Source organism: Salvia miltiorrhiza, unplaced genomic scaffold, assembly GCF_028751815.1.
Source record: "Salvia miltiorrhiza cultivar Shanhuang (shh) unplaced genomic scaffold, IMPLAD_Smil_shh original_scaffold_447, whole genome shotgun sequence".
Lineage (NCBI taxonomy): Eukaryota > Viridiplantae > Streptophyta > Magnoliopsida > Lamiales > Lamiaceae > Salvia > Salvia miltiorrhiza.
This window is the reverse complement of record NW_026651550.1, coordinates 121,766-134,949: the sequence shown is the minus strand read 5'-3', so window position 1 is coordinate 134,949 and position 13,184 is coordinate 121,766. Positions and strand designations below refer to the sequence as shown.

Here is a 13,184-nt window from a genome sequence, read left to right as displayed (position 1 = left end):
AAATAATGATTGGATGTTAATCTACATCTCGAGTAGATCAACGTGATATACTTGAAGTCTCAAAACCGATTTCCGGTGAGTGAGATATTGTATGTCAAAGTTTGGATGTTGAAGAGGGAAAATCAGTTTCAACTTCTGCGTTCAACGATTGCGGCCACCTACCGCGTTCAACGATTGCGGCCACCTACCGAGTTCAACGATTGCGGCCACCTACCGCACCCGCCGGAATTGACTGACGTTCCGTTCACACCGGCCGTTCACACCGGCCGTTCACACTAGGTTTAACACCTATAAATACGGGTGTGTTGTGAACTCATAACTCACAACTTAGAACTCACAACTCAGAACTAACGACTCTGAGAACTCACAACTCACATCAAATTCTGCATTCCACCTCAACCTCTAGCTCAGTTCTTGATCCTATTCAGTTCGTCGGAGCTCGCCGGATTGTGGTGCTACATCCGACGAGACGAAGTCGTTTTACCTTTGGGGAAGATACGCCAAACCGAAGAGCACTACCGGGGCGATAATCTTCTTGCGGGAAGAGATTCATCTCGACTCGACTTGATTTGTTTAAACGTATAATTTATTTATACAGTGTATTTCAGTTGTATATATTTATTTGAGTTGTAATTTCTCAAATTATTTCTTTTGTAATATTTTCAATTATTTTGAGTTGTATTATCTCAAATATTTATTTTGTAATATCTCGATCGTGTACCCGGTTCTAACATCATCAACTTCTTCTACCCCTACATTCACATCACCTTCCCCGAGTACGAAGGCGACGGCTTCGAGCGCAGCAAAGCCTACGCCGCCATCAAGCGCTACCTCAACGCCCACTCCACCAGCCAGGCCAAGCACCTCCAAGCCACCGTCGTCCGCGACACCGAGGCCGTGGTTCTCACCATGGCATCCAACTCCAGCGAGGAGGTCACCGACGAATTCAACGGCATCAAGCTCTGGTGGGCCTCGCGCGAGACCCCGCCTTCCTCGCAGACTATCTCGTGGGGCCCAAGGGAGGCCGATAAGAGGTTCTTCTCCCTCACCTTCCACAGAAGATACCGTGACGTCATCTGCGATCTCTATCTCAAGCACGTGCTCGCGCAGGGCAAGGCCATCACCGTCAGGGAGAGGCGCATGAAGCTCTTCACCAACAACAAGGGCAGCGATGGCGGCTTCTACAGCCGCCGGAGATTGTGGAGCGAGGTGCTCTTCGATCACCCCGCCACCTTCCGTACCTTGGCCATGGATCCCGGCAAGAAGCAAGAGATCATCGACGATCTCATCAACTTCTCGGAATCTAAGGATTATTACAAGTCGGTGGGGAAGGCGTGGAAGCGCGGGTATCTCCTCTACGGCCCCCCTGGTACCGGCAAGTCAACCATGATCGCCGCCATGCAGGGACGGAGCCAGGAATTTTATTGGGGGGGGGCTGAACTTCGATGGGGGTTCCCCCGGAAAAAAATTTTTGGGGACATTCAGTACATTTTAGACATTTTTATAATAATAATAATAATAAACAACATTTTCATAGATAATATAGTTCTAGTACATTTGAAATAACATAGCTAAAAAAGTTCAATACATTACAAATAACCTAAGAATAAATACTTGGTGAAGTAGTTGTTTCTGTTTGAAAAAGTGATGACAATTGATTGCGACGGGTACTCATCGACTGAAAACGTTGCGAAATTAAAACCCATCCCATGCGAAATTTCCCACTAAAATAATCAAACAAATTGCCAACCAAAATTGCCACTTTCAGCGCACCACCGTCAGATTAATCCCTTCCCCCTCTTCTACCTCACCTCACCATCACGGCGTCACTCCGTCAGATTCAGCGCACCAAAAAAATCAAATAACCCACCGTCCACTATCACAATTCACAAATCAGATACATTTAAATTTTTATATTTCTATCTAGATCTAGTATCTACCTCTCTTGGTGTCTCTGATACAAATTCAGGGGATGTGGCGCGACGGCCGACGGTGATGGACCCGGTGGTGCGACGGCTGACTGTGGTGGTGCGAGCGGCAGGTGGTGGTGGCGCAAGGCTGGCGCCGCGGCAGAGCTTTGAGCGGCGAAAGGGTTTGGGGCGTTTATTCTAATTTTCGTTTCTTTATATATATATATATATATATATATATATATATATATATATATATGGGGGCGCTCCAATGAGATCCCCTAATTTTAGTGAGATCTAGGGCACGATCTGGTACGTTTATTTTATCAATCCTATGGCTGATATTGTATCTGGAGGATGATTTTTTTTTCGCAGGGTTCGAATCCTGGAGAGAGCAGAATATTTTAAATTTTGTTATTCATCAGTATATACATCCCTGTTCATCAGTATACATGTCTTATTCATTACGAATTTTTTAAATTTTATTTTTCATCAGTATATACATCTTGTTCATTAGATATACGTTTTGTTCATTAGTATTATATGTCTTATTCATTGTACTCATGTTAAACGAAAAATAGGGGGTCTCACTGGAGCGCGCCCCTATATATATATAATTAAAAAATCAAAATCAAAATTGGGGGGGCCCCCCCTAGCCCCCCTGGCTCCGTCCCTGCCGCCATGGCTAATCTCTTAGAATACGACGTCTACGACCTGAGCTCACCGCGGTGAAGGACAACACGGAATTGAGGAAGCTGCTCATCGACACCTCCGGCAAATCCATCATCGTCATCGACTGCTCTCTGGAGCTGACGGGGCAGGGAGAGAAGAAGAAGAAGTGTGAGGTTGGCCCATTTCTCATTCTTTCCTCCCCTTCTTTTTCTTTTGTCTGGGCCATCTCTTGGGCCCAGAACCGAGCCCATTCCCAAACCCTAGCCCACTCTCCCTCTGATATACCCCACCCCAGCCCCACTCTCTCTCTCACTTCACTCTGCGCCGCTCCATCTAACCCTAATCCTCTCTCTCTCTCTGACTCCTCGTTTCCTCCCCCCTTCCCACCGCCCTCTTGCCTTGATTTCTCCAGCGCCTTCAATGGCGATTCTCCCTGCCGTTGCTGTTACTCTCCTTAAATCCCTGATGCTCTCTCATGTTGGGATAACGTATTATCGAAGCTAGAAAGGCTCTGCCATTCCTTTCAAGTGTGGTTGTTCCTTTGATAATACGGGATTCCCCGTGTGAGTGGTGGTATCACCGGGCTTTCCTGTTCACTGGAGCCCTGTTTGGTGGTTACCTGAGTAGATCTGAGCTGCCGGAGTTCTGTACTTGGCTCCTGCTGGTGGTGGCTCTGCTGAGATCTGAGTAGCTGTTCCTTGTCTATTCTGTGGTCTTGATCATTCAGCTGCCGGAAGGGTTGCTGAGTACAAGCGGAAAATCTGAGCCCCACCGTGTCCCGAGGACACCTTTTCCCCAATCTCTGAACTTTATCGCTCTCTTTCCTTTTCTTTTCTCTTGTATCTTTTCTTTGCTTTCTTTTCTTTTGTGCAGATCAGAAGAAGCGAAGGAAGGAGAAGCAGGGAAGTGAAGAGAAGAAGAAGACAAGGATTAAAGTGCTTGAGCACGAAGTGGGGAAGACAGAAGGTTCGGAAACCAAGCGGTGTAACCCTGGCTAGGCGAAGATACCCAACAAGAAGAAGAAAAAAGTTAAGAAGAAAATGGAGGAGGCCGAGAAGAAGAAGACGAGCGAGGTGACGCTTTCAGGGCTACTCAACTTCATCGACGGCCTGTGGGGGAGAGAGAATCATCATATTCACCACCAACTATGTGGAGAAGCTCGATCCAGCTCTCATTCGAAGAGGGAGAATGGATATGTACATTGAGCTCTCCTATTGCGGCTTCGAGGCCTTCAAGGTCTTGGCCAAGAACTATTTGAACATTGAAGAGCATGATATGTTCGAGAGCATCAGGCTGCAGTTAAAGGAAACGAAGATGACGCCCGCGGATGTAGCTGAAAATTTGATGCCCAAATTGCGGGGAGAAGACAAGGAGAGGTGTTTGACGAGATTGGTGAAAGCGATAGAGGAGGCCAAGCTCAAAGCCAAAGTCGAGGAGGAAGAGAAATTCAAGGCAGAGAAATTAGCTAAGGAAGAAGAAGAAGAAGAGGAAAAGAAAAGGGCTGCCGAAGAAGAAGAAGAGAAGAATAAGAAAAAGGCTGCCCAAGAAGAAAAGAAGAAACAACAAAGTGGTGGTGCTACCACGAATGGAATATTATCAGAGAATGGTGCCTAATTGCTAGTATTCGTACGTATATATATGTTAGGTATGGTTGGCTATAGTTTCTCTTATACTTTGAACTTGGAGTTGGAGTAGAGTAATAATTATAATAATATACAACAACGATTTCACACCAATCATCATCAATATATGCATCTCTTTACACTGTTATAATATAGAAGAAGGTTTGATTCTGCAAGTAATTCGTTTTAGTGGAAGTTGCAAGTTTTGGAATATCCATCATCATCATTAATGAGGAATTCGGTTGGGCCCAATCTAATATATTAAATATATATGGGTTGTACGTAGAGAGTTGAAACCAGCTCCGTCCGTCTACTTTGCTGATCAGATATTCACTACTTTCAATTTATTCAGATCAAGTCCCTGTATTTCAGTCTGCTACTGTGTTAATCTGTTACACCTTAAATGGCTATTGGAATATGCTCGAAATATTAGTTTGAAGATTAATCAACACATGAATATATACACTACCACGGTACCACCACTTTTGCATCATTTATCCTATTAATTCAATACTGATATAAACATGCATGCATACATATCACACTAATTAAGGATTTAACAACAAATCTTACATGTCATACACATCACTTGGCGCACACACTGACACACACACGCACATATATATTATCATAATTTAATTGTGACCATTTTCTTTCACTCCATTATCCAAAGATTGATCACCAGTACTCCCATTTCTGGCTTTCTCCTCGGCCACCTTCTTCTCTTGCTCTTCTTGTTTGGCTAATTTATCGGCCTTGTTCTTGTCTTCTTCCTCCGCTTTCCGTCTGGCTTCTTCCTTGGCCTCCTCCAATGCTTTGATCAATCTCAGCAAATTAGTGTCGGCATCTTCCACATCCGATTTGAGCATGAGTTTGTCAGCAACATCGGCCGGAGTCATCTCCGTCTCCTTGAGCAGCTGCCTAATCTTTGCAAACAATTCATGTGAATCAATGTCCAAATAATTCTTGGCCAATATCTTAAACGCTTCGAATCCACAATAGGACAACTCAATGTGTTCATCCATTCTCCCCCTCCGAATCAGTGCTTTATCCAGCTTCTCCACATGATTGGTCGTGAAAACGATGATCCTTTCCCCGGGACAAGCCGACCAGAGCCCGTCAATGGTGTTGAGTAGCCCGGAGAGGGTCACATTACTGCGCTTTTTCTCCATTTTCTTCTTCTTCTTCTTATTCTCCTCATTCACTGGATCCTTTGCTTCGCCTTTGTCTTCTTCCTTGTCATCGTCGTCGTCTTCCCTCTTGGCCGTCACGTCGATGGAGCAATCGATGTCCTCGATCACTATAATCGACTTGCTGGTGGTGTTGATCAGCAGTTTCCGCAGCTCAGTGTTGTTGTCGACCGCAGTGAGCTCCAGATCATACACGTCGTACTGTAATAAATTAGCCATGGCGGCGATCATGGTGGACTTGCCGGTTCCCGGGGGGCCGTAGAGGAGATACCCCCGCTTCCACGCCTTCCCCACCTTCTTATAATACTCCTCCGATTTCGAGAAATACAGCAAATCATTGACGATTCGCTGCTTCCTGACGGGGTCCATGGCCAGGGTAGGGAATGTGGCGGGGTGCTCGAACACCACCTGGCTCCAGAGACCGCCGCCGAAGCCATAGCCGCCGCCGCCGCTTCCGGCCTTGTTGGTGCAGAGCTTCCTCCGGCGCTCCTGCACGGTGATGGCCTTCCCTTGGTCCAAGACGTGCTTGATATACTCGGTGGTGACGAGGTGGCGGTGTTTCCGGTAGAAAGTGAGGCGGAAATACTTCTTCTCATCCTCCCTGGGCCAGAAGGAGATGGACTGCTTGGTGGGGCTATGCTCGGCGGAAGTCCACCAGAGCTTGATGCCCTTGAACTCGTCGGCGACCTCCTCGTTGTTGGTGACGGAGAGGACGACGGCGTCGCAGTCGTCGACGACGTAGGCCTGGAGGCGCTTGGCCTGCTTGGTGGAGTTGGTGTTGAGGTACCTCTCGATGGCGGAGTAGGCCTTGCTGCGGCGGAAGCCGTCGCCCTGAAACTCGGGGAAGGTGATCTGGATGTAGGGGTACACGAAATTCACGAATTTGTCGTAGCACTCCATGATTAGGACGCGGAGTTCGCAGGGGAAGTAGTTTTGGAACATGGCGAACACCACCGTCAGGCCTGCAACTGCTTTGCCTGTCTGTGTCGCCATTGCCACCAGACTCGCCACCACTTTCTCCGTTTGGGTCGCCATTATCGCCATGCTTATCATTTTACTTTCCGATCGACCTGATTGCTTTCTCTGCTAGCTGTAAATAAAATTTATAATAAAGTGTGTTTGGGCGTGGAAGGATTAAGCCGCGAGAAGCCAATATTTATAGAGGTGGAGGTTAGTTAATCTGCCCCACCATTGCCTCATTAATTTGTTATGTTTCTTCCTAATTAACTTGCAATTTCTTCTTAATACAATACCATTCTACTCGAATAGATTTCGTTTTTTTTTAGATGTCCCTTTCAAATTAAAGTTTACTTTTCTTTTTTTAAAGTAACACTCATCTTCGTCCCATAAAAACATGCATAATATGGGACATCACCTGAAAAATATAGTGTGAGTGTAGAAAGGATCCCACAGACAAAAAAAGAAAAGCTATGCATATTTTTATGGGACATAGAAATATAATAATTACTCTATACATCCACCAAGTATCTTATTTTTTTCATTTTTGTTTGTGCACAAAACATCTTAATCCATTTTTGGAAATAATTTCATTAACTATCACTCTTACAATTTTCATATATTTTCAAACATTGTTATTAATATACATTTAACTTTTCTTAAAACTCGTATGGGCTTCCCTTATGAAGATGTTTTATGAGCTAAGGGAGTATGTGTTTTCTTAATTGTGAATGTTGCTTGTATTTCTATTTTCACTACATTAATTATCATGTCATATATATCTTGAGATTCTTTTCTGTACTATTTCCATATTGTTTCATATTTAGAGCATCTCTAGTGGAGAGCCCAAGTTGGTGCTTAAAAGTGGTCCCCATCATTTCTGCACCCACTCTTCATAGTGGGAGAGACTCCACCTTGACTCTTAAATTTAGTTTTTCATTTTATATTTATTTTTAGTGTTCAACTCAATTAAATTTGACATCTAATTTAATAATTAGAACTTCATTGAAATTAAACTCAAATATTACAAAAAAATAAAAATAAAAACCAATAATTAAAAAAACATTACTCCCTCCGTCCACGAAATGAGTACCCGTATTTCCTTTTTCGTCCGTCCACGAAATGAGTACCCATTTTCTTTCCTTTTTTAGCAAGTGTACCCCACATAATTAATACCCTTAATATTGCTCTTTATTTATCATAGTTACCATTGTAGGTCCCACCTTAATTACAATTACTTAACCGACCTCAACTACAAAAATTAATCAACTACTCCTAATTACAACTAAGTTAAAAACCATTTCAGCCCTATTTAGTTTTGTCCGCTGAATTAAGAAACTCACCCAAATTCGAGTTCCTCTTTTTTAAGAACACAAACCCTAGCCGTCTCAAATCCAACTCCTTCGATACAGAGACTACCTCAGATCTACTCTCTTCCATGGACAATTTCGGTGTTGGTGACGTCGCCGGTGATGGGATTCGAGTTCCAGTCGAATCTAACACGGTGGTGCCCCAAACTCCGACTTTCGTCCTTAATGGCTTCGCCGACGATGGGACTCGACTTCAGCCAATCGAATCTGACACGGTGGTGCCCGAAACTCCGAGTTTCATCCTTGGTTGCTTTGTCGATGATGGGATTCGAGTTCAGGCAGTCGAATCTGAGACGGTGGTGCCCGAAACTCCGAGTTTCGTTCTTGATGGCTTCGCCGATGGGATTCGAGTTCAGGCAGTCGAATCTGAGACGGTGGTGCCCAAAACTCCGAGTTTCGTTCTTGATGGCTTCGCCGATGATGGGATTCGAGTTCAGGCAGTCGAATCTGAGACGGTGCCTTCAGTTTAAGTGCCGATGATGGGATTCGAGCGCCGATGATGGGATTCATGTCTGTAATGTGAATCAGTTTAAGTGATTTTAATTTTTGTTATCCGTGCCTTCAATTTAATTCCAATCAAATTTAGATTTTGATCCACGTCAGATTGGTTTAATTAGTCGTCCTTTCAGATTCTTAATTTAAATGCTTTATTTAATTAAATTTAAGTGCTTTATTTAATTAAACATTAAAGATAACATTAAAAGTGGGACCCTTATTCCACTAACACCACATTCAATACATTTCTTAAAACCCGTGCCGTCCACAAATGGGTACTCATTTCGTGGACGGAGGGAGTATAATAATTTAAAAATATGACTACTACTCGAGTAGACCACCGCTTTCACGATCACGAAGAATATATCTCCGCTTCTTCTATTCCTTGGGAGGATCAAATTAATTGTAGACACCACTTGCATGAAATTGGAGGCAAGATGCATGAAAAGGCTTCGAGATTGGTATTTGGATTAGGAAAAAGAAGGTGATCTTGATTGGGAACTTCTTCGACGAATGAATTCGACGAAGAATTGTTGGAGGAAGACATTGTTGGAGAAAGATGAAAGAGAAATTGGAATAGTAAGGTGAAAAAATGGAATGGAATGGAATGGAATGTATTTATGGAGGAAAAAAGAGAAAAAAAATTAATTAATAGAAATAGTCGTTGGATGGGCTGAAACGAAGGGAGAGGGGAGGGAATCTGGCCGTTAAATTTGGATTGTTTCAAATAATTTTTTTACTCGGCTAATTATTTGATTGGGTTAATTGCTTGTAAATCCATAACGTTTTCACGGAATTGATTTTTACTCCTAATTTAAAAAATCTGCTTTTAAATACATAACTTTTCATTTTTGTTTCGTTTTTATCCGGTGACCGATTTTTTCTTACACCGGCGTCGGAAATTCCACGGTTTCAGGTGTCAATTTCCGGCTGCCACATCATCAATTCCGGCTACCACCGTGTAATTTTCAGCGTCGGGGTAAGAAAAAATCGATCACCAGATAAAAACAAGACAAAAATGAAAAGTTACGTATTTAAAAGCAAATTTTTTAAATTAAGAGCAAAAATCAATTCCGTGAAAACGTTATAAATTTGTAGACAATTCACCCTATTTGATTGGGGGCGTGTAGAGCACACACCCTATTTAATTGGGCGTGTAGAGCACACACCCAACCTAAGGCGGCAGCGAAGCGGGCACGGGGAGAGGGGCTGAGCGCGCGTGCCTCTGGTGCGGGGGGGGCTACAATGCTCTTATCGTCGTTTGACATGTTTCACTTCACTAGTGAATGGCATTAATTAGACTTCTTCGAGTACATATGTATTAATATTCATTCATTGCTATATTATGTGTTATATTTCACTTTTACAATATACATACTTAATTTAATTTTGTATATTTATTATGATCAATTCCTCGTCACATTCCTCTAGTGCATTCATGTTTAATTTACTACTATGATATTTATCAATTTAATTTGTGTTAACATGAATCAAAATAAGTTTATATATATATATATAGGGAATGACTAAAATAAGAACATTTCTTAAGGTATAAAATAAGAATCATTCTGAAAATGATTCTTATTTTATATATTAAGAAATGCTCTTATTTTAGCTCTTCCATATATATATATAGGGGAGAGTTAAGGTATAAAATAAGAATCATTTTCCAAGGGCTGAAAATGATTCTTATTTTATATATTAAGAAATGCTCTTATATATATATATATAACGCACATTCATTGCTGTGTAAAAATCGTTCACGTTACACAAGAAGCACAAGAAACAGATTACACATAATAATTTTTTTTAGGGCCAAACGAAATTTCATTAGATGGAAACAGCACCCGAAGGAGAAAAGCGTACAAAGGTAGGAAGAGTAGAGACTAAATCAGATGAAGAACAGTGATGTAGAGCAAATTTTGCAAGTTGATCTGCAACAGAACTTTCACACCTTCTAGTCCAACTGAATTTCACCTGGTCGAAATCTTTAGTGAGGGACTTAATATCATGGACGACTCCACCCGCAATCGAAAGGTCACTCTCGTTGCGACAAAGACGACAATAGGCAGATTGGCAATCGGTCTCGATAACAATGGCTCTTCCTCGAAGTCGCTTTGCCAAAAGAACTCCTTCCCTAATAGCAAGACACTCCCCAATTTCAGCATCGACGGATGAGTGGAGGAATTTGTAACAACAGCCCATGAGGATTCCATTGTCGTCTGTGATAAACATGTTCAAACTCTCCAAAAGCCCGGAGCCACACCCAAAACCTGACCTTGCATCTTAGACAGACTCTGATGCGGCAAGCTCAAAGGGAGGTGTTTCATACCCAGGTTAAAGCAATCCACATGTGAGAGTTCCTTGTGTTGGAAGATGAGTAAATTGCGAGCAAACCAGATAACCCATGGAATGTGCAAAAGATGCGATGGAAGTCGGCATTGTCCACACGTCGAACCTGGGAAATCCAAGCTGGGAATCAGAGTTCACGGTCAGCTTGCTCGATGGAAAGACGTAGAGAAGATGATCTCCAGAAGAAGGTTGTCCAAGCACAATCCCAAAAAACATGTTCAACATATATATATTCCATCTAAATGTATGGGGATTTTCTCTAGAAGACAATGATTCAACTAAATGGTCTTGCAGTATTTATAACCGATACTAGCTATTTCCAAGACGTTTATAATTGTAACAAACGAATTCTCTTGTTTTTTTTTTTGAAAAAAAGATTATACTATTATATAGGAAAGAGACTATATATAATCCCTTAGCTTCTTGTAGTAGTACGTAGATCCATTTAATATTGCATAATATTGAACACAAAAGTGCATATACATGAATTCAAAAGTGGATAAATACATTAACTTGAATATAAATATATATATATATATATATATATATATATATATATATATATATAAGGGGCCGTTCCAATGAGACCCCCTAATTTTAGTGAGATCTAGGGCACGATCTGGTGCGTTTATTTCATCAATTCTATGGCTGATATTGTATCTGGAGGGTGATTTTTTTTCGCAGGGTTCGAATCCTGGAGGGAGCAGAATATTTTAAATTTTGTTATTCATCAGTATATAATGCATTGTTCATCAGTATATATGTATTATTCATTACCAATTTTTTAAATTTTGTTTTTCATCAATATATACATCTTGTTCGTTAGATATACGTCTTGTTCATTAGTATTATATGTGTTATTCATTGTACTCATGTTACATGAAAACTAGGGGGTCTCACTGGAGCGCACCCCTATATATATATATATATATATATAGGGGGGCCGCTCCAATGAGACCCCATAATTTTAGTGAGATCTAGGGCACGATCTGGTGCGTTTATTTTATCAATCCTATGGCTGATATTGTATCTGGAGGGTGATTTTTTTCCCGCAGGGTTCGAATCCTGGAGGGAGCATAATATTTTAAATTTTGTTATTCATCAGTATATACTTCATTGTTCATCAGTATATACGACCCTGTTCATCAGTTTATATGTCTTATTCATTACGAATTTTTTAAATTTTATTTTTCATCAGTATATACATCTTGTTCATTAGATATACGTTTCGTTCATTAGTATTATATGTCTTATTCATTGTACTCATATTACACGAAAAATAGGGGGTCTCACTGGAGCGCGCCCCTATATATATATATATATATATATATATATATATATATATATATATATATATATATATATATATAGGGTTAGGTTTTATTGAGAAGCTCAAATGTGTTGAGAAGTTGAGAAGCAATCTAATAGATGAACATGTCAATTAGTTTTTATGAACGCGGATTTGATCTGGGGTTCGATCCTTGGCGGTGGCGTATTTTTTAACAAATTAAATAGATATGTATGTTTGTCAGTTATATTTGGTATGTTCAAAGAATTTATTGATTTGGGGTCTAATTGCCATGTTCATCAAAATGTACTGATATGTTCATCTATTATATTGCTTCTCAACTTCTCAACACATTTGAGCTTCTCAATTGAACCACTCCCTATATATAGGGGAACGCTCCAATGAGACCCCTTATTTTTAGTGAGTCCTAATACACGATCTCGTGCATTTATTTCATCAATCCTGTGGCTGATATTGTATTTAGAGGAAGAACTTTTTTCTCAGGGTTCGAATCCTGGAGGGAGCGAAATATTTTAAATTTCGTTATTCATCAATATATACTGCATTGTTCATCGGTATATATTGTCTTGTTCATCAGTTTATATGTCTTATTCATTACCAATTTTTTAAATTTCGTTATTCATTATACTGTCTTGTGGCCCTTGTTCATCAATATATATGTCTTATTCATTGTACTCAGTGTCTCACGAAAAATAGGGGGTCTCACTGGAGCGCACCCATATATATATATATATAATGCATTATTAAAAAATATATAATTATACTCCCTCCGTCCCACGAATTTTGATACGTTTTTCTTTTTGGGTCGTCTCACGAATCTTGACACATTTCCAAATAAGGTAATACTCCCTCCGTCCCAGTATTCATGGCACGTGCCTTTTCGGCACGGAGATTAAGGAGAGTAAAATTAAGATAAAGGTGTTTGCTTAGTTGTTTGTTTAAGGAATTCTTTATTCTACTTAAGTAAGTGTTTTCTTTTTTCTTTAACTTAACATTTTTTTATTTTGTATTCAGATTTTTTATTTATTTTTATTTTCGAAAATACTGCAATAAAATTTAAAAAAATGAAATAAATTAAATATCAGATTTTTTTATTCACATTTGTTTATTTCTGTACTTAAATCTTTTTTCACGCTTTTTTTTAGGCCATTGACCTTTTTTTACAAACATTTTGGTTAAGTGTCAGAATCTAAAACAAACAAAGCTACTCCAAAAAAATGAGGCGCCAAACTGAATAGGAACACTAAATCTGAAATTTCATTTCAATAGTGCCAAAAATTCAAACTTTCCCACACTTACAGCTGCTG

At 40.6% G+C, this 13,184-nt stretch overlaps 1 protein-coding gene and 1 pseudogene across 1 annotated transcript; one reads left to right on the top strand and one right to left on the bottom strand.

Moving 5' to 3' along the window:
* The first annotated feature begins 720 nt into the window (after nt 1-720).
* On the top strand, nt 721-4,330 carry LOC131004637 (AAA-ATPase ASD, mitochondrial-like; annotated as a pseudogene).
* Nucleotides 4,331-4,687: 357 nt separating this feature from the next.
* LOC131004655 (AAA-ATPase ASD, mitochondrial-like) lies at nt 4,688-6,609 on the bottom strand. Its single transcript, XM_057931360.1, has one exon. The coding sequence runs from the start codon at nt 6,445-6,447 to the stop codon at nt 4,840-4,842; it is 1,608 nt and encodes a 535-aa protein (XP_057787343.1). The 5' UTR covers nt 6,448-6,609; the 3' UTR covers nt 4,688-4,839.
* Between the last annotated feature and the right edge of the window lie 6,575 nt (nt 6,610-13,184).

Bases quoted from the DNA above. Each gene is read 5' to 3' on its own strand.
- LOC131004655 (XM_057931360.1), bottom strand. From the start codon at position 6,447: ATGATAAGCATGGCGATAATGGCGACCCAAACGGAGAAAGTGGTGGCG.